At 37.0% G+C, this 27685-nt stretch overlaps 1 protein-coding gene across 2 annotated transcripts; it reads left to right on the top strand.

Annotated features, from left to right (window-relative positions):
• The first annotated feature begins 39 nt into the window (after positions 1-39).
• LOC100916972 (zinc finger protein 852-like) lies at positions 40-27685 on the top strand. Of its 2 annotated transcripts, none has more exons than XM_023498014.2 (5): positions 40-185; positions 8321-8815; positions 20549-20675; positions 21404-21511; positions 25650-27685. In XM_023498014.2, exons 2-5 carry the CDS (start codon positions 8435-8437, stop codon positions 27107-27109), a joined length of 2076 nt encoding a protein of 691 aa, XP_023353782.1. In that variant the 5' UTR covers positions 40-185; positions 8321-8434; the 3' UTR covers positions 27110-27685. The 2 variants fall into 2 exon arrangements, with proteins under 2 accessions (XP_023353782.1, XP_031815934.1); XM_031960074.1 differs by having other exon boundaries at positions 21401-21511.

Below are 27685 nucleotides of genomic sequence, written 5' to 3'. Positions count from 1 at the left end.
CACCTCCGGGGCTCCTAGAGCGCAGCCGGAAGCCACCGCAGAGCCAGGCAATGACCGGCGCCCACTTCCGGTCAGCCATTGTTCTTGTTATCCTCCCGTGAATGGCGGAGGTCCTCGGTCCTGTGCCCTGCCCTTCCCTCTCCCTCCCCGTCGGGACCTTGGAGGTCGTTCAATCGCTGTTCTTTGTAAGTGTGGGTCCGGGTCCCAGGGAAGGGCGCGCCGCTGCCTAGGCGGCTTCCATCCTGGTCTTCAGGGGGCGGGCCCAGTCGCTCCCTCCTGCCCCCTCCCCGGCCGAAGCGGGGTGGGGAGGAATTAAGGAGGGTGGGGGAGGAGGCACCGCAGGGGCTGCTGGGAGGAGCTTTAGCCTCAGCCTCCTCCCCACCCCCACTCCATCACTTTCCTTTTACCCTGTTCTCACTCGTGCCTCCCCACCCCCACCCTAGAAACCGACATTGTCCCTCTGCCCGCGGTCCTTTGAGCGCTTGGGAGGAAATCTCTAATGTGCTTTGTAAACCTGGACGTCGGCGCTCGTGATTATCACCTTGCCAAAGCAGTCGTTTGGCAGCCAGTCTAAAGGAAGCATCTGTTAAGCACTGACCATGTGCCCCGCACTGGGGCATTCAGAGCAAGCCAGAAACCGGCGTTCCGTGCGTTGATACATGAATGACTCATTTCAGGTGGCGCGCTGGCTTTGGGCGAGGGGAGGGAGCAAGAGAGAGAAATGGAAATCAGAATTTCATAAAAGTAAATGCTGAAAACTCTATTTACATGTAATTGGGAAAAATAAAATGCGATTAAGTGGGGGAAACTGCGCTCAAGCCGCCCAAATGCAAACAACTGTTGTGCAAATAAGCATCATATACAGGATAATCAGTGGAGGGAAGACACCTACATTAAAGGAAGATTAGAAAAGGCTCCTCAGAGAAAATGGGATCTTAGCTGGGACTTTTTAAAAAAAGTGATGTGGAAAAAGGAGGGAGAATATTCCAAGATTAACGGAACGGTCATTGAAAATGCCTGAAGTTTCTCAGTAGGTGAGGTGAATTGGGCTGAGAATTCCGAACTCAAAATTTCCCCCAGAAATGAAATGTTAGGAATAAATAAGTAATGTATTTTGAAAAGAAGATGCCTTGTTTAAGGAAAGGAACTGCAAAAGAGACCAATGTTCCCATAGGCAGAGCATCTGGGAGGGAGTAGGGTTATCAGAAGACTGGAAAGGTGGGAAGGGACCAGGTGGTGAATTTTACCTTGTTTCTGGAGTTGATAGAAAGTCACTGGAGTTTATTGAGTAGTGGGGTGACTTAGGTCATCATCCTTTTAAAATCAGTCCCTCCTTTTCTTGACTTCTCTATTCCAGTTACTGCTATCTCCAGCCTCCTTGCACTTTGGGAAGATTAATTTGACAGCCTAGGGGAGGATGGATTAGAGTGAAGCATTTTATAAAGTGTTTACAAGAAGGGATCATTTGATAGATTTATTGGGCTGTAGAGCTGGAAAGATGTGTTTCTGGGATCACCAACCCTGTGGCATTGTGCCAGCTGGAAAAAAATTTAAATACTTAAAAACAAGAAACAAAAGAATTAAGTAAATGCAGCACTTAAATGACATTTTCTAGTAAGATAGATGTGAAGATTAAAATTATCCCACCCTACAAAAAGAGAAACTGAGGCCTTCTAGGTCTGAGGCAATGGCATTTTATTAAAGAAACAAGAAACAAAAGAATTAAGCAAATGCAGCACTTAAATGACATTTTCTAGTAAGAAAGATGTGAAGATTAAAATTATCCCACCCTACAAAAAGAGAAACTGAGGCCTTCTAGTCTGAGGCAGTGGCATTTTATTAAAGAAACAAGAAACAAAAGAATTAAGCAAATGCAGCACTTAAATGACATTTTCTAGTAAGATAGATGTGAAGATTAAAATTATCCCACCCTACAAAAAGAGAAACTGAGGCCTTCTAGGTCTGAGGCAATGGCATTTTATTAAAGAGTCCATGATTTCCTCTAATGAAGTGGATATCAGATTTTCTTCATGATCCAAGATGCTTCTTCCTTCCAGGGCCCTATTTGTATAAAGCTAGATGTCCGGTCATTCTGGAAGAGCTATACCAAATACAGAATAATTCCACTGAATAAGCAAAATAATGTGTCAGCAGGGTCAGAAATTAGCTGAAGCAAGGAATATCTCCATAAGATGCCCAGACCTCCTTAATTTGGGCAGGAGGAAATGTTACAAGCTGTCAGTGTCCTAAGTGGTTGTAAGATAGACATCTGCTCTTAATGGGCAAGTGATTAGTTTGGAGATACAAAAATATTTGGAGGAACTTTCCATGCAGTTGTCACTTCTGCCAAACTGGCTGGGGTCATCATCACAAGGCAAAACCAGGGTAGAGGACTTTTAGTTAACGTTCTATAGTTAAACAAGTAAAGTTAGAATCTGCAGCTCACAACTGTAAATTGATTAATACTAATTACAATAGAGTAGGGTTCCACAATGAATTACTTCTCTCATAGAACTGACAATGGAAGATAAATTGAGAGAATCTCTCAATTAATTTTCAATTAATTTTTTCAATTAATACTGGGTATTCTTGGGTTTCTTGAACCTGGCTCCCCAGATATCTCAAACTATTTAAGGGAACTCGGTTCAGAATGTATTTGTTCAATAGCTACTGGCATACATAAATAATACACAAATAACTGGTAGATTGTGATGAAGAAGAAAATGAAATAATAGTTTTTTTCTTTTCTGGGGGCCTTAAATTGTATATACAAATAAATGTAAAAGGGCAGAATGTAATAACTATAGGATATTGCAAGGTGTGATAAGAATCTAGAAGTGGTAGAGATAATTTACTACTGGAATGAACTGGGAAACATTCAGGGAAGAAGTTCAAGAATAATAGTGGATTTGGGTTATAGTGGCCTAGGAATAGAAAAGCATTTAGTTAACTCTTTTAATGCACTAAGCACAAGGATTATTAATAGAAAGTCAGTCCTTACTCTCAAGGAACTCACATTCTAATTTGAGGGGACAGCTCCTAAAGGTGTTCTTGATGGATTAACCAGATAGTTCTTAGGTTCTCAGGTAAATGATCAGGGCAGTAACTGGGGAAAAGAGTATGAATGGGTGGTAAAGGACATTTCAAGAAGATAGATTGTTGAGCAAAAGCAGAGCAGTGAGAATGCACATAGTGTACTCAGGTTGATGTCATATTATGAAAGGCTTTGGCTGTTAGATAAGGAATTTGAATTTTGGTATTGCAGGAATAAGGAAGTAAGGAAGTTTTTTGAGCAGGGGAATCAAATTAATTTGCATATTAGACTTTTTGGTAGAATGCAGGCAAATTCAAAAGAAATTGGTAACTGATTGGATGTGGAAGATGAGAGAGATTAATTGAAGATATTTATAGTGATTGGGAAGATAGAGATATGGGTGACTGAAACAGAAGTCAAGTACAGGAGAAGTTGATTTTTCATCATTTCTTTTTTTTTTTTTTTTTTGCTGCTGAGGCAATTGGGGTTAAGTGACTTGCCCAGGGTCACACAGCCAGGTGGTGTTAAGTGTCTGAGGTCAGATTTGAACTCAGGTCCTCCTGACTTCAGGGCTGGTGCTCTATCTACTGCGCCACCTGGCTGCCCCTGAGAAGTTGATTTTTAAAGGATGATCGGGATCTTTATTTTTTTTTTTAATAATAGCTTTTCAATTTTCAAAATATATGCAAAGATAGTTTTCAAAATTCACCCTGAAAAATACTGTGTTCCAAATTTTTTTCCCTCCCTTATCCCTTCCCTAGACAGCAAATAATCCAATATATGTTAAACATGTACAAACATATTTCCACATTTATTCTGCTGCACCAGAAAAATCAGATCAAAAAAGAAAAAAAAAGGAAAAGGAAAACAAAAAGCAAGCAAACAAAAAGAGTGAAAATGCTATATTGTATTCCACACTCAGTCCTCATGGTCTCATTGTTGAAAAGAGCCATGTCCATCAGAAATGATCATCATATATAATCTTGTTGTTGCTGTGTATAATGATCTCCTGATTTTTCTCATTTCACTCAGCATCAGTTCATGTAAATCTAGGCCTTTTTGAAATCATCCTGCTGATCATTTCTTATAGAACAATAATATTCCATAGCATTCATATACTATAACTTATTCAGTCATTCCTCAATTGATGGGCATCCACTCAGTTTCTAATCCTTGCCACTACAAAAAGGGCTGTTACAAACATTTTTGCATATGTGGGTCCTTTTTTATGATCTTTTGGGGATATAAGCCCAGTAGAGACACTGCTAGATCAAAGGGGTATGCACAGTTTGATAGCTCTTTGGGCATAATTCCAAATTGCTCTCCAGAATTGTAGGATCATTTCACAGTTCTACCAACAATGCATTAGTGTCCCAGTTTTTCCACATCTCCTTCAACATCCACCATTATCTTTTCCTGTCATCTTAGCCAATCTGAGAGGTGTGTAGTAGTATCTTAGGATTGTCTTAATTTGCATTTCTCTGGTCAATAAAGATTTAGAGCATTTTTAAAAATATGACTAGAAATGGTTTTAATTTCTTCATCTGAAAATTGCCTTTGACCAAGGATCTTTATTTTGGATGTATTAGGCAGAGAATTTCCCAGGCCAAGGAAGCAGGTGACTATAGAATGTGAGAAACTGCCTCTTCTAGACCCTCTGTGTATAATTACATTGGTAAATCTCTCCTGCACATATTTTTAGAAGATCAGCAGCAGCATCTTGTCATAGAAAGAGCCCAAAACTTAGAGGCAGAACAACTGGCTTTCGAGTCCTGGTATAATTCTGGGCTGTGTGCTCATGGACCAACTGCTTAACCTTTCTGAGTCCATTTCCTCATTTTTAAAGTGGGGCTTTACTTCACAGAGCCATGAGGAAGGCATTTTATAAGCTGTTAAACACCATGTAAATGAGGACTATGATTTCTGGTATTAGAACAGATATCTTTATTCATATAATATTTTATCTTTTCACATGCATTTGTTTCATTTTAGCTTCACAAAATCCCAGGAAGGAAAAAGAACTTCTGGGAATTACTCCATTTTACAAATGGAAAATCAGATTCAGAGAAGTCAAGTAATTTATTCAAAATTAGATCAAGAAATCTGGGAATAGACCCTAAGTCTTCTGAATTTTAGACCAGGGTTCTCATCACACCATCTTTTCCCAATAACGCTGTCTTTAAAAGTGGCCTCTTAAAAGTATTCTATAAAAGGGGTATCAGATAATTTTACTGAGCAGAATAAAACCTAGTCTGGTGGAAAATAAAATCATTCTCATAAAGTTTGGGATACTTATTAGAAATAATGTATTTTTTTTTTTTATTATTTGATTTCAAAATATAAGGAGTAATAAAAAAAAAAAAGACAGTGGGAAAATTCTTGTTCTAGGTTTAGAGGCAGTAATAGAAGTCTAGAGTTATTACCATTTCCTGGATAAGCACTCAAAGGTATAAGTTCATGTCCTACTGGAAATACAAAAGCAGTAAAAAGACTCAGAGGAGGCCATAAACAGAGACAGAAAACCATAAGGCCTTCGTAGAAGCTCCCCTCTCAGAGGATGTGAACTGAGGATTGTTATCAGGTCTTCTTTGACATTATACTGAAATTTCTTTCTCCTCCAGAGATCTACCAAGGTGCTTCCAGATTTGTAGTGCAAATCTGTGGTTTAGCCAGTGGTATCAATATGGATCATACTAGTTTATCATTTTCTAAATCATTGCACAGCTGCAGGGATGCACTTCTGTTTGAGTTTGACACTACTAGTTTATATTTCCCTCCAAAAGGCAAATAGTTGAGGCTGTTAAACAAACATTTTGGTGAATTTTCTCTTTTAACTTCCCAGGAATCTATCCATTCAACTTTCTGGTACTATTCTGGGGTCTTGGCCTTTTAAAGAAGGGAAACACTTGGGGCCATCAGTCCTTGGTATTGTTAGCTCATTGTATTAGTGAAACTTGACTTTATTCTTTTTTTGTTCCTCTGACTTTAAGGGACCACATGAACAATTCTTTCATTTTTCCAAGGGAGATATTGCTCGGGAGTTTCCTGCCCTTCCCTAGAAGCCTTTTGAACTTTTGAACTTGGCAACCTCTAATACTGCTATTGCCCAAAAAATCTCTCTCTGCCGTTTTAAAGGCCAGATTCTACAATAATGCTGCTAGGAAAGTTTCTCCCCCACACAAAAATGTGGGGTCAGAAAGAAATTTCTTGTATAGAGTGGCAAGCATATACATTTCTATGAGATATCTCATTACTTTCTTTTCTATTCTATATTTTACATATTTGTATATTACATATACATAGTTTACATAGTTACATATATGTATACATGTATACATATACATAGTTACATAGTCAAAATCCACACTCAGAAATTCTTCTGTTCAGGCAAGTAAATAGTGGGGGGAAACACTTGTATCCACTTTGTACTTTTGCCCCAAGTGAAAGGAGAGAAGGAAAGTAGAAACAGGTCTCCACCTCCAGACTTGCCAAGTCATGGTACTTTTGGTACTATGTACAGTCACTCAGGATGTTAGGGATCCCTTCTCCCTGTGTTGAGGTAGCTAATTTGCAAATCAGATGAACATATCTTCCATGTCTTTATCCAACTTATTGGCTTAAAATATAATACCGAGAACCAAGCATAAGTCCCTGCAGCAGTTCTCTGTAGACCTACTAAGTTGACATTGGAAAGTCATCAACCATTCAACTCCATCTTATTTAAGTTGATTCCTTGGGTTGAAAAATGTGCAAGAGAGCACTGTGGAGAGGAGACTGAATGTGGATTGAAGCATAGTATTTTCACCTTTTTGTTTGTTTTCTTGTGGTTTTTCTTTTCCTTTTCGTCTCCTTTTTCTTTTATAACATGACAAATATGGAAATATGTTTAAAAGAATTGTACATGTAAAACCTATATCAGATTGTTTGGTATTGGGGGAGAGAAAGGAGGGAGAGAAAAAATTTGGAACACAAAATCTTTTTTTTTTTTAAATAATATTTTATTTTTCCCAATTACATGTAAAACAATTTTCTTTTTTTTTATTATTATTATAACTTTTTGTTGACAGAATATATGCATGGGTAATTTTTTACAACATTATCCCTTGCACTCATTTCTGTTCCAACTTTCCCCTTCCCTCCCTCCGCCCTCCTCTAGATGGCAGGCAGTCTTATACATGTTAAATATGATATAGTATATCCTAGATATAATATATGTGCCCAGAACCACTAGAACACAAAATCTTACAAAAATGAATGTTGAAAACTATATTGATTTAACATATTTTTTTAAACATGTTTAACATATATTGAATTACTTCCCATCTAGGGGAGAGGATGGGGGAAAAAGGGGAAAATTAGAACACCAGGTTTTGCAAGGGTCAGTATTGAAAAATGATCAATGTACATGTTTTGAAAATAAAAAGCTTTAATAAAAAAAACTATATTTACATGTATTTGGAAAAATAAAATACTATTGGGAAAAAAATAAAACCCAAGTCCATAGATTGTTTTGGATCACTGAATTGCTGAGATGAGCTAAGTCTATCATAGTTGATCACAGTGTTGCTGTTACTGTGTATAATGCTCTCCTGGTTCTGCTCATTTCACTTAGCTTCAGTTCATGTAAGTCTCTTGAGGTTTTTCTGAGTTCATTCCAAACCTTTTGAAATCTCCTTTCTCCAGGTTTAGGTACGTTCATGTCATGCTCTGTCTGGCTTTTCTTTGCTCTAACACAAACAATGAAGGAGTCAGACTCAGTTCTTTGTTCTCTTAGGGGAAGGAAGAGGGAGAATTATCACATTGAACTCCCTTGATTAATTCCCACATCCTATTCATAGTATAGCATGTAAGCATCTGTTCAATGGTTCTGTCATAATTAGGAGAACACAGTGAGACACTGTGAATAATGTTGAAAGATTGGCTTTTGCCAGGCGTTGGCAGAGGCTAGGTAACATGCCCGCCCTTCTGCAAGGAATGAACAGAGTGAGAGCCAGCTGGGCTCAGTGGCCAGAGAACTCACTGGTCTTGGCCAAGAGGCCTGGGGGCCTGTCTTCAGGCCATTCCTGCCTTTATAAGGCTGGTGATAGACTCCACCTCAGTTTTCTCTTCTGTGAAATGAGGGAGTTAGACTACATAGTCTTGTCAGGTCTCTTCCAGTTTTAAATCCATGATCTTTTGGAAAATATTATTTTCCTTCCAGTGAAGATGACTTTGTTAGTCTGGACTTAAACTCTCTGTTACTTGATTATTTCTTAGTATTAACAGTGATTTCTAATGTCCCTGTAGGTGACATCAGCTCAGGCCTGAGACATTCAAGACAAAAGTTCTGGGATTAGACGTTTAATCAGGGCCTTTGACTGCTTGAGCTTCAGCGTATCCAGGTTCTGGTGAGAGGTTGTGATGACTGCAGAGGTGAGGAAAGCCATGTGTCTGGGTGTCCAGGAGAAGAGGGATGATCCCTGGGGACCAGGATCAAGCCTGCAACAGGACAGCCAGATCAGCTATGAAGTTTTTCGGCAGCGCTTTAGGCAGCTGTGTTACCATGAGACCTCTGGGCCACAGGAGGCCCTGAGCCAACTGCGGGACCTTTGTGGAAGGTGGTTAAGGCCAGACATGAATACAAAGATGCAGATTCTGGAGCTACTGGTCCTGGAGCAGTTCATCACCATCCTGCCCAGGGAGATCCGTATGTGGGTGCAGCTGCATCATCCAGAAAGTGGAGAGGAGGCAGTGGCCATGGTGAAGGACTTCCAGAGACACCTTGATGGACCAGGACAGAAAGTAAGAAGTAGAATCATTCATGGCAGTATTAGGGGTATAGTCCAGAGCTGCTTTCTTAGCAGATAGACTTACAGGGGCCCTTTGTAAACACAGCTTAAAGACATTTTTGCCTTCAGGTTTTCTGGATCAGCTGTATGTCTTAGTCATAAAACCTATATTTGAGTCTTAGCTCTGTTAGTTAGCTGTGTATGCCTGAGCAAACTATAGATCATTTTCCTCTCGTTTATGTATTTGGATTATATTGTATTTTTATTTTGTTACACATTTCCTAATTACATTTGTAAACATTTAATAATTGTTAATTTTTTAAAAATGAATTTTCAGTTTCAAATTTTCTCCTTCTCTCTATCCCCTCTTCCATTAAGAAGGCAAAAAATACAATACTTATTATACAGATGAAGATGATGAATGTAAAACATTTCCACATTAGCCATTTCCTCTAATTTTTAAAATGAGAAGAGTAATACTTTTGTTACCTACTTTGTATTATTGACATAAGGATCAAAGTGGTAATTATCTAAAAGTTCATAATATAAGCAATAGTTATGCATAATAAATGGTTTTTGTAGTAGCTGACATTTCTAGACTCATAGGTACAGAAGCATCATGTAGTTTAGCTTAGCTATATGGTACTTTCCAAAGTAGATTTCACAATTAAGTTGGAAAGAGATATCTTTGCTTCTGTCAAACATAGCTCTTGAAGACAATAAATAATATTACCAACTTGACGTTTACGTAGGATTCTATTTTCACCTCAGACAATGTGATGTTTGAAAAGAATTGTGATATTAATTAAAAACATTTAGGTTTGTGTCTATGCTATTAATAATCATTAGCTGTGTATTTTTTAACAAGTTATTTTATTTCTCTGAGCCTCCACTTTTTGATTTGTAAAATAGCAATAATCGTGTTTTAGCTCCCTTTTGGAACTTATAGCTAGGAGTAATTTGAAGAATTATCTGTGTCAAGCCCAAGATGGTATAGATGATGAAACCAAGGCTCAGAAAGATTAAGACTCCTGAGGATATATTGGTAAAACTTAAAGTACTATAAAAATGTTATGTATATACAGTCTTATTTTGTTCCTATCAAAATATTGTGAGGTAGACAGGAGTAGTATATAATCTCCATTTTGTAGAAGTAACTAGGAGTTGGGTTTTCAAAGTCAATGGATTCATTAGTGTCTAAAACTGAAATTATAATAGCAATTGACCTTTATGTAATACTTTAAGGTTTAGAAAGTGATTTATAAGCATTAATTCATTTGAATCTCAGTTTTAGGTTATGTGGGGGAAAGGGGTCAGAAAAGGGACAGGACATTTTTTAGGGTGGGCTGACAACAGGGAAACACATGGCTGCTTCATTCTTATTTGACTTGTTTTCTCTGTCAAGAAGAATGATCTTTGCCCTAGAAATGACTAACCAAAAATGGCTAACAAAGAATTAATGCCCAGAATAACTAAGGAAATAGTAAAAAATCACCTAGTTGCCCTTGGTGAATTTTAACCTCACTGACATCAAGATAAATTGCGTCCTTGGATACAGGAAGAACTGACAGATATGTTTGCTGAACCATTGTCAGTAATATTGGAAAGATTGTGGATAATTGGAGATGGCCCACAAGGTAGGAGAGGGGCAAATGTCCACATTTTCAAAAAGGGAAGATAACAGGGCAGGCTATAAATCAGTGAGTTTGACTTTGATTCCTGAGAATATTCTAGAATGAATAATTAAATTCTGATCATTGGCAGACATCTATAAAGAAAAACAATTTCTTTAGAGAACTGGCTAGCATGGCTTTATCCAGAACAGCTCATGCCAACCTAATCTCATTTCCTTTTTTGACCAGATTACAAACTACTAGATAAGGATATGCTGTGCATATCTGAGCTCAATTTTATTAAAGCTTTTGATAACTATCTCATTGTATTCTTGTGGAGAGAACAGATGTGTATGGCTAGGCCCAGGTTAGTATGAGTAATGAATCCCCTGAAGTGTTTGCATGTATTCTAATTTTCACTATTTGATGTTATGATTATGTAAAATATGGTAATTGGTTCTGCCCAATGGAAATATACAGTCTAAATTTGAATAATGCCACCATTTCAAGGGCTTTATTATTCCTGCTAAGTACAGAGCCTCACAGTAGTAGATAATAATGCAATTTGATAATTTCAGAATTGGTTGAATAGCTGGCCTCAGACTAGTTGGTTATGGTTAATTGTCATCATGGCAGGGGGTCTTCAGTGAAATACCCAGTGAATGACCCTGTGCTCTTTTTAAATAAATGACTTGCATACAGCCTTAGGAGGCTTATTAAGTTTGCTGCTGATAAAAAAAAATATATATATACATAGCTAAGAAAGCTAGCTCATACTGAATGGCAGAGTTGGAATCCTGAAAGATCCTGACAGGCCAGAATATTGGGCTGAATCTAACAGTAATTCGGTAGGGATACTTGTGAAATCTTACAAGGTGGGAGAGAGATAATTAGAAGTTGTTCTGAAAGAATTGTGAAGTTTAAATGCAAATCAAAGCATACCATTTTCACATTTTTTGTTTTTGTTTCTTCTTTCTCATGATTTTTCCCTTTTGTTCTGATCATTTCACAATATGACTGTTGTGGAAATGTGAGTATTATGATTGTACATGTATAACCTATATCAGATTGCTGTCTTGGGGAAGAGAGGGAAAGAGAAAACTATGAAACTCAAAAATACTATGAAAGTGAATGTTAAAACTAACTTTGCATGTCATAGAAAACAATAATATTAATTAGAAGTTGTTCTGAAAAAGATCTATGAATTTGAGTAGACTTGATACTCACTAGGAGTCGGTGGTGTGATGTGGCAGCCAGAATTTTAGGCTTGATTAAGAGAAGTCTAACCTCCAGGAACAGAAAGCTGGATTCTGCCTTCCTCAGACTTCATTTCCACATTTATCATGCTGCATAAAAAAAATAAGATCAAAAAGGAAAAATATGAGAAAGAAAATAAAATACAGGCAAACAGCAAAAAGAGTGAGAATGCTATGCTTTGATCCACACTCAGTCCCCACAGTCCTCTCTCTGGGTGCAGATGACTCTCTCCATCACAAGTCTATTGGAACTGGCCTGAATCACCTCATTTTTTTCCCCCTGAGGCAATTGGGGTTAAGTGACTTGCCCAGAGTCACACAGCTAGGTAGTGTGAAGTGTCTGAGACCAGATTTGACATGTCCTCCTGACTTCAGGGCTAGTGCTCTATCCACTGCACCACCTACCTGCCCAGAATCACCTCATTGTTGAAAAGAGCCATGTCTATTAGAATTGATCACCATATAATTATGCTGTTGTGTACAATGTTCTCCTGATTCTGCTTATTTCACTTAGCATCAGTTTGTGTAAGTCTCTCCAGGCCTTTCTGAAATCATCCTGCTGGTCATTTCTTATAGAACAATAATATTCTGTAACATTCTTATACCGTAACTTATTCATCCATTCTTCAACTGATGGGCATACAATTAGTTTCCAGTTTCTTGCCACTACCAAGAAGGCTGCCACAAACATTTTTGCACATGTGGGACTCTTTCTCTCCTTTATGATCTCTTTGGGATACAAGTCCAGTAGAGACACTGCTGGATAAAAAGGTATACACAGTTTGATAGCCCTGTGAATGTAGTTCCAGATTGTTCTCCAGAATGCTTGAATCAGTTCACAACTCCACCAAAATGTATTAGTGTCCCAGTTTTCCCACATCCTCTGAGAGGATGTATGTATGTAGTAGTGCAGATGTGTGTAGTGGTATCTCAGAGTTGTCTTAATTTGCATTTTTTTGATCAATAGTGATTTAGAACAACTTTTCATATGACTAGAAATGATTTAAATTTCTTCAAAATTTGTCTGTTCATATCCTTTGACCATTTATCAATTGGAAAATGGCTTAAATTCTAATAAATTTGAGTCAGTTCTTTATATATTTTAGAAATGAGGCCTTTATCAAAACCCTTGAATGTAAATTTTTTCCCCAGTTTATTGCTTCCTTTCTAATCTTGTCTGCATTACTTTTGTTTATACAAAACCTTTTTAATTTAATATAATCAAAAGTATCCATTTTGTATTCCATAATGTACTCCAGTTCTTTTTTGGCCACAAATTTCTTCTTTCTCCACAGTTCTCAAAAGTAGGCTATCCTTTGTTCTTCTAATTTGCTTATGATATCACTATGTCTAAATCATGAGCCCATTTTGACCTTATCTTGGTAAAGAGTATTAGGTGTGAATCAGTGGCTAGTCTCTGCCATACTAATTTCCAGTTTTCCCAGCAACTTTTGTCAGTGAGTTCTTATTCCAGAAGCTGGAGTCTTTGGGCTTATCACACACTAGATTACTATAGTCATTGGCTATTGTGTCTTATGAACCTAACCTATTCCACTGATTGACTACTTTGTTTCTCAACCAGTACCAAATGGTTTTGATGACCATTGCTTTATAATATGATTTTAGGTCTGGAACAAATAAGGAGGGCAAAATTGGTCCAGGTCAGACCCATGTTCTAGGAGAATCATTTGAAGGTGATAAAGATTAGTCTGAGGAAGTTTAGAAGGCTCAAGATTACACGACATATTGGACTTAGAGTCAGGAGGACCTGGTTTCAAATTTTACCTCTGATATTATCTGTGTGACCACAAATAAGTCACTTAACATTTCAGTCTTAGTATCCTTATCTAGAAAATTTGGAGTAAACAGGTAGATTGGTGGATGGAGCCCCCATCCATTTATACAAACTTTAGCTGTTCTTACTATCATTATATAGTGTCTTTTCCATCTCCAGATCTGTTATCTTGGGGTACTATAGCCATCTTCAGGCATTTGAAGAGATGCATTAGAAAAGGCATCAGACTTGTTCAGTCTGGCCCAGGAGGGTAGAACCAGGGACAGTTGTAAAGAGGCACTATAGAGTTAATGGTAAGAAACATCTCTTAATGATTAAGTGACCAAAAGTGGGATGGAAACTGAGACTGGATGACCACTTATTGGGTATGTTCTTGTTGGGATTTCTTTCATGGATGTGTTGAGATTGATTACTGCTGGGCTGCTTCCAGTTCTGAGATTTGTGTTGAGTCATTCTGTGAAGTTAATTACTAAGGAATCATCTCTATTTTGCTGACCAAGAGACTGAGATTCAAAGAGATTAAGTGGATGTCAGAATGAAAATCTGAAAGTGGGTCTTCCTAACACTGGGCCACATTCTTGCTGAAAACAAGATTTTCTTACTCTTCCCTCAAGATTTTTTCCCATTCTAGAAAACCAATATGTAATACATTCTTAACTCATCAATGTAAGGATTTGTTAAAATATGATTTTTTTTTATTATAGCTTTTTATTTACAATGTATATGCATGGGTAATTTTTCAGCATGGACAATTGGAAAACCTTTTGTTCCAGTTCTTCCCCTCCTTTCCCCCACTCCCTCCCTCAGATGGCAGGTTGATCAATACATGTTAAATATGTTAAAGTATATGTTAAATACAATATACGTATACATGTCCATACAGTTATTTTGCTGTACAAAAAACATTGGACTTTGAAATATTGTACAATTAACCTGTGAAGGAAATCAAAAATGCAGGCAGACAAAAAATAGAAGGATTGGGAATTCTATGTAGTGGTTCATAGTCATCTCCCAGAGTTCTTTCGCTGGGTGTAACTAGTTCAGTTCATTACTGCTCTATTGGGACTGATTTGATTCATCTCATTGTTGAAGAGAGCCATGTTCATCAGAATTGATCATCATATAGTATTGTTGTTGAAGTATATAATGATCTCCTGGTCCTGCTCATTTCACTCAGTATCAGTTCATGTAAGTCTCTCCAGGCCTTTCTGAAATCCTCCTGCTGGTCATTTTTTACAGAACAATGATATTCCATAATATTCATATACCACAATTTATTCAGCCATTCTCCAATTGATGGGCATCCACTCAGTTTCCAGTTTCTGGCCACTACAAACAGTGCTGCCACAAACATTCTTGAACATACAGGTCCCTTTCCCTTCTTTAAGATCTCTTTGGGATATAAGCCCAATAGTAACACTGCTGGGTCAAAGGGTATGCACAGTTTGATAACTTTTTGAGCATAGTTCCAAATTACTCTCCAGAATGGCTGGAAAAACATGAAAATTTTTTTTAAAATTCATTTTTGCAAGAATTTAAAATCTTTCCTGCCTTCAAAAATATATTTTACTTAGCTGTTCAAATAGTTTAGTTTAGAACCATGGAAATGTCTCCCTCATTTGTTATTTGCAAAAGTTTTCCAAAATATATTTGTTGTTATTGTTCAGCCATTTTGATTCTTCATGACCTCATTTGGGATTTTCTTGCCAGAGGTACCTAATGTGATATGCTTTTCTTTCTCAGTTCACTTTACAGATGAGAAAACTGAGGCAAACAGGATAAAATGACTTGTTCAGCTAGTCAGTGTCTGCAATAGTATTTGAACTCGAATGTTTCAGTCTCCAGGCCTGGTGCTCTATGCATTGCACTACCAAACATAGACAGTAATGTAATTGGAGCAAGATTCCAGGGGCAACTGGATGGAGAGAACAGGGAAGGAAGATGTAAGATGGAGTGTAATTCATATTTGAGCACACAGTATGTATGGGATAGAGAAGAGATAAGATATACAAGCACACACATATACCTGTAATAATGAAGTTTGATCAATTCGGAGCTGGTTTGTTGGCTGGCTTCAGGGTAGTTACGGTTTGGTGTCATCATGGCTGGAGGTCATATGGACAGAGAGATAAATATAAAAGTTCATTCATTTGTGGATGGCTGAGTGGTACAATGGGCAGAGCCCTGAATCTGGAGTCAGGCAGATCTGAGTTCAAATAGCAGCCCAAGTTCTAACCAATTAGACTCTTCCCTTCTGCCTGTCTCAGTTACTTCAAATGGGTTCATAATAGCCTCTATCTCACAAGGTTGTTACAAAGACAAAATGAGATAATATTTATTACAAAGTGCTTTACAAACTTGTGCTGTATAATTGTTTGCTATCATTATTATTATTATTATTATTGTTCTTATTATATTAAGGCAAGTCAAGGCAAAAATATTGTTGGTGAGTGGTTTCTTGCATAAGGCGGGCACAAAATCTGTTTGTTGATATACCTTGAATTATATTATAGTGTAGGGATGAACTCAGATTGTAGCTGCCTGACACCAAAAGTCTAGTCTATAGGCCTAAGCAGAGAGGAAAGGTCACAGTCAGATCTACCCATCTAGGTGCTAAGGAACTATTTGACCCAGAGGGGAAAAATCATAGGCTAAGATCCTGGAGAAACCAGACTTCTTATCTGACATTGCTCCTCTTATCAGTTCCTCAGTAAGTCAGGTCATCCCCCTGGACCTCGGCTTCCTCAGCTGCCCTTTGGTTGCAGGGCTAAAGAATGGGGAGGAGAGTGGATGTTTATATAGTGCTTTAATAATCGCACACTTCTTGTGCATTTTAATGATTACAAAGGGCTTTCCTCATGATGATCTTGTTAAGCAGATGCTTATGAGTGTTGTCATCTTGTATTTTGTGGATGAGGAAATCCATAGTATTGCTCATAGTCACTTGAGCTAGTCAGTGATAGAAGTAAAATTTGAACCCATCTTCTCCTACCATAAAGGCATGTTTCACTTTGAAGTCTTAGGACTTAGGAACATTATTTGATTCTCATAGCAAAAATTGGAATCTCTCCATATACCCTACTTCCCTTCACAGAATTGTGATGAGAGCCAAATGAGATAATCATGGTGAAAATGTTTTGAAAAACCAGAATTCAATTATCTCACATAAAAGAATCAAGAAAAAGTCTTTATAGAAGACGGAGGTGAGGGGGAGTGAGTGAACCTTAAACTCTCATCAAAATTGGCTCAGAGAAGCAATAGCATACACATTTAGTTGAGTATAGAAATCTATACCCTACAGGAAAGTAGGAGGGAAAAGGGGATAAGAGACAGGCGCAGGATGGTAATAGAAGAGGGGGCAGATTGGGTAGGGGGTAGTCAGAAGCAAAATACTTTTGAGGAGGGACTGCGTGAAAGGAGAGAGAGTAGAAAAATTAGGGGAAAGGGGATAGGATGGAGGGAAATACATTTAGCAGTAGTAACTGTGAAAAAAATTTTGAAACAAATTTCTCAAATGTTAAAGATTTAATGTATAAAATTTATAAAAATAAGAGTCACTCCCCAATTGATAAGTGATTGAAAAATATAAACAGTTTTTAGATGAAATAATCAAAACTAGCATTAGCCATATGAAACAATGCTCTAACTCACTATTAATTGGAGAAATGCAAATTAAAACAGTTCTGAGGTACTACCTCATACCTATTAGATTGGCTAATAGGTCAGAAAAGGAAATGACAGACGGTGAAGGAGATGTGGGCAAAATGAGACATTAAAGCACTGTTTTTGGAGTTGTGAACTGATTCAGCCATTTTGTAGAGTAATTTGAAACTATGCCCAAAGGCTGTAAAACCATGCATATTCTTTGATCTAGCAAAACTACTATTAAGTCTGTTTCCCAAAAGAGATAAAAAATTAGAAGGACCTGTATATACAAAAATATTTTATAGCAGCTCTTTTCTGGGGGTAAAGAGTTGGAAATTGAGGGGACTCCCATCAACTCAGAAAAACCTGGAAATACTTAGATGAATTGATAATGCAAAGTGAAATGTACTGTTTACAGAGTAACAGCAATATTATAAGATCAGCTATGAATGATTTAGCTATTCTCATCAATATAGTAATACAACATAACTCTGAAGAACTTATGATGAAAAATACTATCCACCTCAGAAAGAACTAATGATGTCTGAATACAACTTGAAGCATACTATTTTCTAAATTTATTTTTCTTGAGGCCTTTTTTAAAATTTTTTGGTTTATGTTGTCTTTCACAACACAACTATTATGGAAATGTTTTGCATGACTACGCATGTATAACTTATATTGAATTGCTTGCCTCCTCAGTGAGAGTGGGGCTGGGGAGGGGGAAAGGTAGAGATTTTGGAACTCAAAAATTTAAAGAACAACTGTTAAAAAATTTTTTATGTATAATTGAGAGGGAGAAATAAATTAACTAAAAATGAAAAAACAAGAAAAACTAGAATTCTACAAATATAAGAATAAAATCTTGCATCTCCCTTCAGAAAAAGTAGTTTTCATGGCAGTTTGTCATGAGAATTAGTAGGAAGGAATTAAAGAAGACTCCTGATAAACTTGTCACCTGGGTAGAATTATTCACCTTTTGATATTTTGTTTAAGCTTAGTGGGGTATTGCACCCCTACAGTCCTTACTACAGGGGAGACCAAGGCTGATGGATCTATTGAATCTGGGAGACTTAATTTGCAGTAGGGCTAAGGCAGACCAAGTGTCTATACAGTTTGTCACCAATATGGTGAGCCCTCAGAAGCAAGGGGCTATTAAGCTGTCTAAAGAGGGGTAAACTTGTTCAGGGTAGAAAACAGCAGTTTAAGCTTTTGGGTTGATTAGTATTAGAAAAGGATCCATGAGTGGCTGATAGACTTCTAGTGTGGATGAAATAGGGAGATTCCATTTTCTTTTTTTTCTTTTTTCTTTTTTTTTTATTATTATAATAACTTTTTATTGACAGAACCCATGCCAGGGTAATTTTTTACAACATTATCCCTTGCACTCACTTCTGTTCCGATTTTTCCCCTCTCTCCTTCCACCCCTCCCTTAGATGGCCAGCAGTCCTATATATGTTAAATATGTTGCAGTATATCCTAGATACAAGATATGTGTGCAGAACCAAACAGTTCTCTTGTTGCACAGGGAGAATTGGATTCAGGAGGTAGAAATAACCCAGGAAGAAAAACAAAAATGCAAACAATTTACATTCATTTTCCGGTGTTCTTTCTTTGGGTGTAGCTGCTTCTGTCCATCATTGATCAATTGAAACTGAGGTCTCTTTGTCAAAGAAGTCCACTTCCATCAGAATACATCTTCTTCATACAGTATCTTTGAAGTATATAATGATGGGAGACTCCATTTTCAAAAAACAAAATTCAATTTAACAAGAATTTATTTATTTATTTATTTATTTATTTATTTTTATTTAATAGCCTTTTATTTACAGGATATATATATGGGTAACTTTACAGGATTAACAATTGCCAAACCTCTTGTTCCAATTTTTCACCTCTTACCCCCCCCCCACCCCCTCCCCTAGATGGCAGGATGACCAGTAGATGTTAAATATATTAAAATATAAATTAGATACACAATAAGTACACCTGACCAAAACGTTATTTTGCTGTAGAAAAAGAATCAGACTCTGAAATATTGTACAATTAGCTTGTGAAGGAAATCAAAAATGCAGGTGGGCATAAATATAGGGATTGGGAATTCAATGTAATGGTGTTTAGTCATCTCCCAGAGTTCTTTTTCTGGGCATAGCTAGTTCAGTTCATTACTGCTCCATTAGAAATGATTTGGTTGATCTCGTTGCTGAAGATGGCCTGATCCATCAGAACTGGTCATCATCTAGTATTGTTGTTGAAGTATATAATGATCTCCTGGTCCTGCTCATTTCACTCAGCATCAGTTCGTGTAAGTCTCTCCAGGCCTTTCTGAAATCATCCTGTTGGTCATTTCTTACAGAACAGTAATATTCCATAATTTTCATATACCACAATTTATTCAGCCATTCTCCAACTGATGGACATCCATTCAGTTTCCAGTTTCTAGCCACTACAAAAAGGGCTGCCACAAACATTCGTGCACATACAGGTCCCTTTCCCTTCTTTATAATCTCTTTGGGATATAATCCCAGTAGTAACACTGCTGGATCAAAGGGTATGCACAGTTTGATAACTTTTTGAGCATAGTTCCAAACTACTCTCCAAAATGGTTGGATTCGTTCACAACTCCACCAACAATGAATCAATGTCCCAGTTTTCCCACATCCCCTCCAACAATCATCATTATTTTTTCCTGTCATCTTAGCCAATCTGACAGGTGTGTAGTGGTATCTTAGAGTTGTCTTAATTTGCATTTCTCTGATTAATAATGACTTGGAGCATCTTTTCATATGACTAGAAATAGTTTCAATTTCTTCATCTGAGAATTGTCTGTTCATATCCTTTGACCATTTTTCAATTGGAGAATGGCTTGATTTTTTATAAATTAGAGTTAATTCTCTATATATTTTGGAAATGAGGCCTTTATCAGGACCTTTGACTGTAAAAATATTTTCCCAGTTTATTGCTTCCCTTCTAATCTTGTCTGCATTAGTTTTTTAACAAGAATTTATTGCCAGCTATGTAGAAAGCACTTTCTTGGATACTAAAGGAAACTCAAAATTGATATAAGATAAGAGTCCTCATCTTTATGTGAGTCTAGTATGTGTACAGTCCAGTAGAATAATAACAGCTCATTTATTTGGCACATAATGACATATATTTGGTCCTTTTGGCTTCTAACATTCTTTGATTTGGCCTATTCACAAATGGCCCATCCAGGTATCTATCAGGAGTTCCAGTTGCCTTCCCCAAATGCCTGGACCTCTCTTGCTCAATAATTCTACATGAGCCTGATCTTTTCTTGTGTATTATGTCTTCTGTACCCACTTAGAATGTCTACCAGCAGAAGTACCACACACATACCCTTTCTTCTCCCTAGTCCTTTAGAAAGAAATTAAGACCTGAAATAATACTTACAACACAAGAACTTATTGTTTCAGGATTTGGTAACATTTGAGGATGTGTCAGTGGACTTCACCCAGAAGGAATGGAAGAGTTCAACACCTGCTCAGAGGGCCTTCTTTCGAGATTTGATGCTGGAGAATTATCGAGATGTAGTATCACTGGGTAATGATTCTGTTGACCCACTTATAAATCTTTATTTGGGGGCTTGCTTTTGTTTCATGTCTGTTGCTAAATAGTTTCTGTTAATACTTTTAAGGGTTAATAAGAATCAGAAAGTTCTAAACCTCTAATTTCAAAGCTTTCTAGATCCATAGAGAAATAAAGCCCAGAAAATTATTTCTTAAAAAAGTTTTCTGTATGTAAGTTTTGATCCTTTGGAAGCTTTACTTTATGTAAGAATGGTCTAACTTTCTCTTCTTCCCTTCCTAAAGACCTCCTTAGGGCCCAGGAAGTTATTTCTTAAAAGTTTTCTATAGATAAAAGTTTTAATTATTTGGAAGCTTTACTTTATACATAAGAGGTCTATCCTTATACATAAATTCTGTACTCTTCTTCCCTTCCTAAAGACCTCATTAGAGTACCCATTCTCAGCTTTTCTAAGCTGATATTTGTTCCTACTATCCCCAAATAGTTTGCTATTGATTTTTTTTTTTTACCTAACTAGGAAGGAGAAAATAATAAAAGCTAATTTTGAATCTAGTTCTAAAAATTATTGGATTCTGCCTTAGCTTTCTTGGTTTCCAAGGCCCCTCTCTGGGGGTCATACACCTCCCTCTTACTTTATCTGGACATTTAATTGCCTTCCCTATGGGTTCTTTCTAGACATAGGAATTAAATGGCTGTCTGTGATTTCAATCATTATTTGGGTCCATTTTCTTCTCCATAAGCAGGATTTCCATTTTCAAAACCTATGGGGATTTCCCAGAGAGAAGAAAAACCATGGGGCCTAAATCATCAGGCACCTCTGGCCTTGGAAGATGGGAAAAGCACCTGTACTGGTAAGTGAGGGAAGATTCTCCTCTTCTTACTTCATTATATCTTCAGATTTACTTACTGAATTGTTTATTTTTCTGGACCAGATGTGATTTCATTAGCATTCTCAATTAGGAAATTTTCCATTAAAACAAATGAATACTTTCATTGCTCAGTCCTAGAGAGTTGCCTGTGGCACTGAGAAATTGTGGCTTGTTCATACCCACAACCAATAGATGACAGAAGTAGAACTTGAAGCTGTATCTTATTGATTCAAAAACAAGCTGTCTATCCACAATGACTTGCTGGGTCTCATAAACTTAGCCAGCAACAAAGACAAATAAATATATGTGTATTATGTGTATGTGTGTATTATGTGTATGTGTATATTATGTGTATGTGTGTGTGTATACATATGTAGAGAGAGAGATAGAAAGACATAAAACAGACATAAAATTGTTTTTATGACTCTTTGTACTTAACAAAGTAGAATTTAATTAGCAATCAGAAAATGTGTTTTGTGTCTTTTTGAAATTACATTTCAAATTCAGATGTTTTTGATTCTGTGTGTGTGTGTGTGTGTGTGTGTGTGTGTGTCTGTCTGTCTGCATGAGACTTTAGCCTAATGGGTAGAACTGACTTTGGAGTTAGAAAAGAAGGAACTGGCTCAGGCTATTTCCAGAGTTAGGACTGAATATAAGGTCATATGAGAAGCAGTGTGCCATCAGGGATGGAAAGCCTGCCTCAAAGTCAGGAGAACCTGAATTCAAGGCCCTCTTGGGACACATACTATGATCTTGTCAAGACATTTAACCCCTTATTGCCCCCATAGAACTCCTTCATACCTTGGAAATTGCAAAATAATTACTGATCTGCACTGGGAGAGAAAGTTTCTTCTACCTGAATGAAATCACAGGTATTAATATGTAATATATGCCAATATATATCTCTACAGAGAGAGAGAGAGAGAAAGAGCGATATATGTGAAGAACTAGTTCTAATGATTTGGGATTTTTTGTTTTGCATCACTTAAGTTAAATCTTTCTATGTTTCCTTTTCTGCTTATATTTATCATTCTTTATGACACTTTGATATTCCACTACATTAGTGCATGATAACTTATTCAGCCATTATCCATTTCGTATATTTAGTTTTTTTTGAAGTTTTTACTATTACAAATAAAGAAGTTGTAAAATTTTTTTTATAGATAGGTCCTTTTTATGGTATTGATTAAGATAAAATTAAGTTTTTTTTAAGTCATTGTATCAAAAGACAAGATTAACCTAGATATAGTGCTTGAATTCTCTTAAGCTTTGAGACTGTCTAGTGTAGCCCCTCATTTAGGAGACTGAAGCTCAGAAAAGATAGTGATTAACCCACAGCCACCTAAGTAAGAAGCAGAAGCAGAAGGCAACAGGGTCTAGTGTCCTTGGATTTGGAATCAGGAGAAACCTGTATTTGGGCCCTGTCTCCAGGATCTGGACTGGTTATATGGCCTGTAAGCCTCAGTTTTCTCCCAAATAATAAAAGGGACAATAATATCGGAAAGGCCTAATTCACCAGGATCAATCAAATTAACAAATGTAAAGCATTTTGCACATTTTTGAATGCTGCATACAGGCCTGCCAAGAAAGATATTGATTTGAGGATGATGCCAATGGCCACTCTGCCCTTCACAATGTTTGCCCTAGTCTATGGTTCCATTCACAACAGAATCAAAGGCAGCTTGGGGTTGGGTAGAGAGCACTGGATTTCAGTTCTGCAGAAATCAGCTCTGCAGCCTCTTGGACCATTCATCTCATCTCTCTGGAAAAGGAAAGGGGGCATATAGATGAGTCATGAAGTCCCTTCCAATTCCTCAGTCTGTGATCTTTTGTAATATTGGTGCCTTTTCCCCTATTGCTGCAACACTTTGGAATTTTATTATTTTTTTCTATTTTCTACTGTAATGGCTGTTGTCTTCATTTATTAAAATGTTGAAAGTACATTACTGAGAAAGTCATACTCTTAGAGAAGGGAATTGCATTGCCTCTTTCCTGACAGCTCTCATTGTTAGAATTTGTTTTAAAATAATGGAAGACTGCCTTCTTATAACTTTATTAGTTTTTAGTTTATCTCTTTGGAATCAAGTAGTCCTCCTAGCAGGTGAAGAAATGGATCATGTTCTTCCCAAGTCTTATCTCTTTCGAGCTAAACCTTGTTCCTTCAGCTATGCTTAATTAGGATATGTAATTGAATACCCTCACCAAGCTGTTCTTTCTTTGGAATACTCCAGTTAAAACCCTGCCTTACTATAGAGGAAAATAGTTAAGTAAAACCAACCAAGGGAGTGCCCATGCCTGATAGTTGATGTAATATTTCACATCTGTGGTCTGCTAGCTCTCTGCTGAGAGGAAGGAGGTATATTCCATCCATTATCTTTTCTGTGAAACCAGTATTAGTAATTGTCTTTAATCTGAGTCCAGCTGTCTCTTAATGTTGTTTTTTCTTGTTTTATTGTAATCATTGTGTACTGCATATCATTCTCCTCAATCTATTTTCTTCATTGTCCATCAGTACCTATAGGTCTTTCCATATTTAAAAAAATTTTGTTTTTGTTTGGTTTTCTTTTTTTAGTACAATAAAATAATATGCCATAATTTGTTGAGTCACTCTCAAATTGATGGACACTGACTTCTTTCACATCTAAATTTTTTGCTTTCACAGAATATGCTACCATAATGTTGTAAATGTGTAAAAGCTTTCTTTTTGGCTTGGAACTCACTGGAGATACCAGCAGGATAGTAGGAATGATGGGTCAGAGGGTTATGACTAGTTTTGTGACTTTTATCATGTAATTTCAAATGGTTGTACAGAACAGTTAGTGCAGTTTAGTATATCTGGATCTTTTTAAAAATCCTTTTTGCTATTTGATGAGTATAGGATGATCAGAGTTGTTTTCATTTGCATTTTTCTAATAATGAATTATAGTATTTTAAAAATGTAGTTGTTGATGATTTATCGGTTTTTTTAATGAAAACAATTTGTTCATATCCCTTAACCACTTATTTTTTGGGCAGTAGCTAGCTCTTACTCATCTGTTTGTATCGCTTCCCAGTACATTCCTTAGTATATCTTATTCATACTCTTATTAGAAGTCTTAGGATCATAGATTTATAACAGAAGAGACTTCAGAGAGCAATAAAAACCCCCCTCATTCTACAGATGAGGAAACTGGGAGATTAAGTGATGTGCCCAGGGTCATTCAGATCAGTATAGAGACAGAATTCCAATCCATGGGTTCTGTTTAGCAAATTCAGTGCTTCGTGCAGTATACAGCAGAGATCTTTAATTCACAGCACATCCTTTGCCCATGGGATCCGGCAACATTATTCAGTCAGCAGGTGATATTTCTGTCCTTTTTTCTATGGAACAGAACTAGGCTCTGAGCCCAAGGCTAAGGATATAGTACACCCTTAAATAAATTCATTTAGATACTTAGTGAGTAGCTCTGAGGCACAGTAAATAGAGCTCTGGGCCTAGCGTCAAATGCAGCCTCAGGTGCTTGCCAGCTGCACCACTTTGGGCAGGTCTCTCAATCTTTGCCTCAATTTCCTCAGCTGTAGAAATGAAGATAAAAATCTCTCTTACCTCCCAGACAGATGTGAGAGTCAAATAAGATATTTGTAAAGTATTTAGCATAGTATCTGGCACTTAATAGGCACTATATTATTGCTAGTTGTTATTGTTACTGATACTAGTGTCACTATCTTCATGATATGAGCAAGATATCTGATGGAAATATCCTCTCTTCCCCTATCCTCCTCTTTTCTTATTATTCTAATTGCATTGATTTTATTTGTGGACAAAGTTTTTAATCTTGGTAGCTTTTGCCTGTCCTACTTCTGTCTCTGTCTAATCCCTGCAGTTTCCTGTCTCATTATTGACTAATTTACATCTATTGATGATATTTCTGTCTATTTGTGAACAAATCCCAGCTCTATTTTTCATTGTTCAACTGTATCATCTCATTCCCTACTCATTCAATTGATATCAATTTTTTTTCAGATCTATGGAATTCATAAGTTCCTAAAATACTTTAATATTATGTGGTATAATTCTGTTCCTATTCCCAGACTGGAAATGGTGACAGTTACATTTTCTGGTTTTTTTTTTTTTTTTTAGAATGTGATAATGTCAGTGAAAATGAAGAGTCCACTTCAAAGCAAGGAAATTTTGGTGAATCAGAATCACATAAGAGTTCATCAGAAGTTCTACAGAAGGACCTTTCCAAGGCATCTGAAGCTGGAGAAGCCTCTGAAAAAGAAATCATATTAGAGCAGCAACAAGGAACACTTCCAGAGGAAGAAATTAGGACAATTGACAATGAGTTCATGGAAGTGATAGTCCAGAATAAGAAAATCCCTATTGAAGAGCGAGATGAGAAATGTAAAGAATTCTGGGAAAGTTTTAGCCTTGTCTCAAACACTGTTACACAAGAGAAAATTCCTAGAGGACAGAAATCTTATCAGTGTAATGAATGCGGCAAATATTTTAATCGGAGCTCACATCTTATTGGACATCAGAGAATTCACACTGGAGAGAAACCTTATGAATGTAATGAATGTGGGAAAAGCTTCAGACAGACTTCTCAGCTTATTGTACATTTGAGAATACACACAGGTGAGAAACCCTATGAATGTAATGAGTGTGGAAAAGCTTACCGTCACAGCTCACATCTTATTCATCACCAGAGACTCCACAATGGTGAAAAACCTTATAAATGTAATGAGTGTGTGAAAGCCTTCACTCAGAGTTCTCAACTTATTGATCATCAGAGAATCCATACTGGTGAGAAACCCTATGAGTGTAACATGTGTGGTGAAGCCTTTAGTCGCAGTAAAAGCCTTATTCGACATCAGATACTTCACACTGGTGAAAAACCTTATAAGTGTAATGAATGTGGGAAAGCCTTCTGTTCTAACAGGAACCTTATTGATCATCAGAGAACTCATACTGGGGAGAAACCTTATAAGTGTAATGAGTGTGGCAAGGCTTTTAGCAGGAGCAAATGCCTTATTAGACATCAGAGCCTCCATACTGGGGAAAAACCTTACAAATGCAGTGAGTGTGGGAAGACTTTTAGTCAGGGTTCTCAACTTATTGATCACGAAAGAATTCACACTGGAGAGAAACCTTTTGCATGTAGTGAGTGTGGCAAGGCATTCAGCTTGAGCAAGAGCCTAATTCGACATCAGAGACTTCACACTGGAGAGAGACCTTATAAATGCAATGATTGTGGAAAGTCCTTCAATCAGAACTCACACCTTATTATACACCAGAGAATTCATACTGGGGAGAAACCTTATGAATGTAATGAATGTGGGAAGGTTTTCAGTTATAGCTCTAGTCTTTTGGTACATAAGAGAACCCATACTGGGGAGAAACCTTATGAATGTCATGATTGTGGAAAAGCTTTTAGTGACAGCTCACAACTAATTGTACATCAGCGAATCCATACTGGGGAGAAACCTTATGAATGTAAGGAATGCGGGAAAGCTTTCAGTCAGCGTTCAACTTTTAACCACCATCAGAGAATTCACTCTGGAGAGAAACACTCAGCTTTAGTCCACTCAGTCTTTTAGATTGTGGTACTCATAATGGAGAACGACAGAAGATTTTAATTTTATAAGAAAAAACCTCACCCTTATTTTCACATGAAAACTCTAAATCTAACTGATCCAAAATTTCAAAAATATTTGCTTTTATTTTACTGGGAGATCAGTGGAACGTAGATGGCTTGAGCATACTGATGGAAAATGGACAACACATTAACTTAACACGCTTGGTTTGCTTTGTAAATATCTCATGTCCATTCTTTATTTCTGTTTTATCTCCCCAAGCACATTTTAAGATCTGCATTGGCAAATCTCCCTTTATTCAGACTGCTCTCCTTTAACGCATATATCAACCACTTATTTGATTTATTTTGCCATGTCTCTTGGCTACAAGTCCATTTCTCTCCATTTCTCTATCATTTGAGGCCAAATACTTAGTACATTTAATTAAACTTTATTAGAATGGGTGATCCCTGAAGTTGGGCCTATTGCCTCTGCCATATAGGAAGTTGCCCAAGAATTGGGGGTCTCCTTTCCTTCTTCCCTTGAAATACTTAGTCTTTTCCTCTTTTCATCACTTTCTCTTCAGGGTTTTTTTGTTTT

Source organism: Sarcophilus harrisii, chromosome 1 (genome assembly GCF_902635505.1).
Source record: "Sarcophilus harrisii chromosome 1, mSarHar1.11, whole genome shotgun sequence".
NCBI classification, from domain to species: domain Eukaryota; kingdom Metazoa; phylum Chordata; class Mammalia; order Dasyuromorphia; family Dasyuridae; genus Sarcophilus; species Sarcophilus harrisii.
The sequence above is the reverse complement of the archived record's forward strand: the minus strand, read 5'-3'. Positions and strand labels throughout refer to the sequence as shown.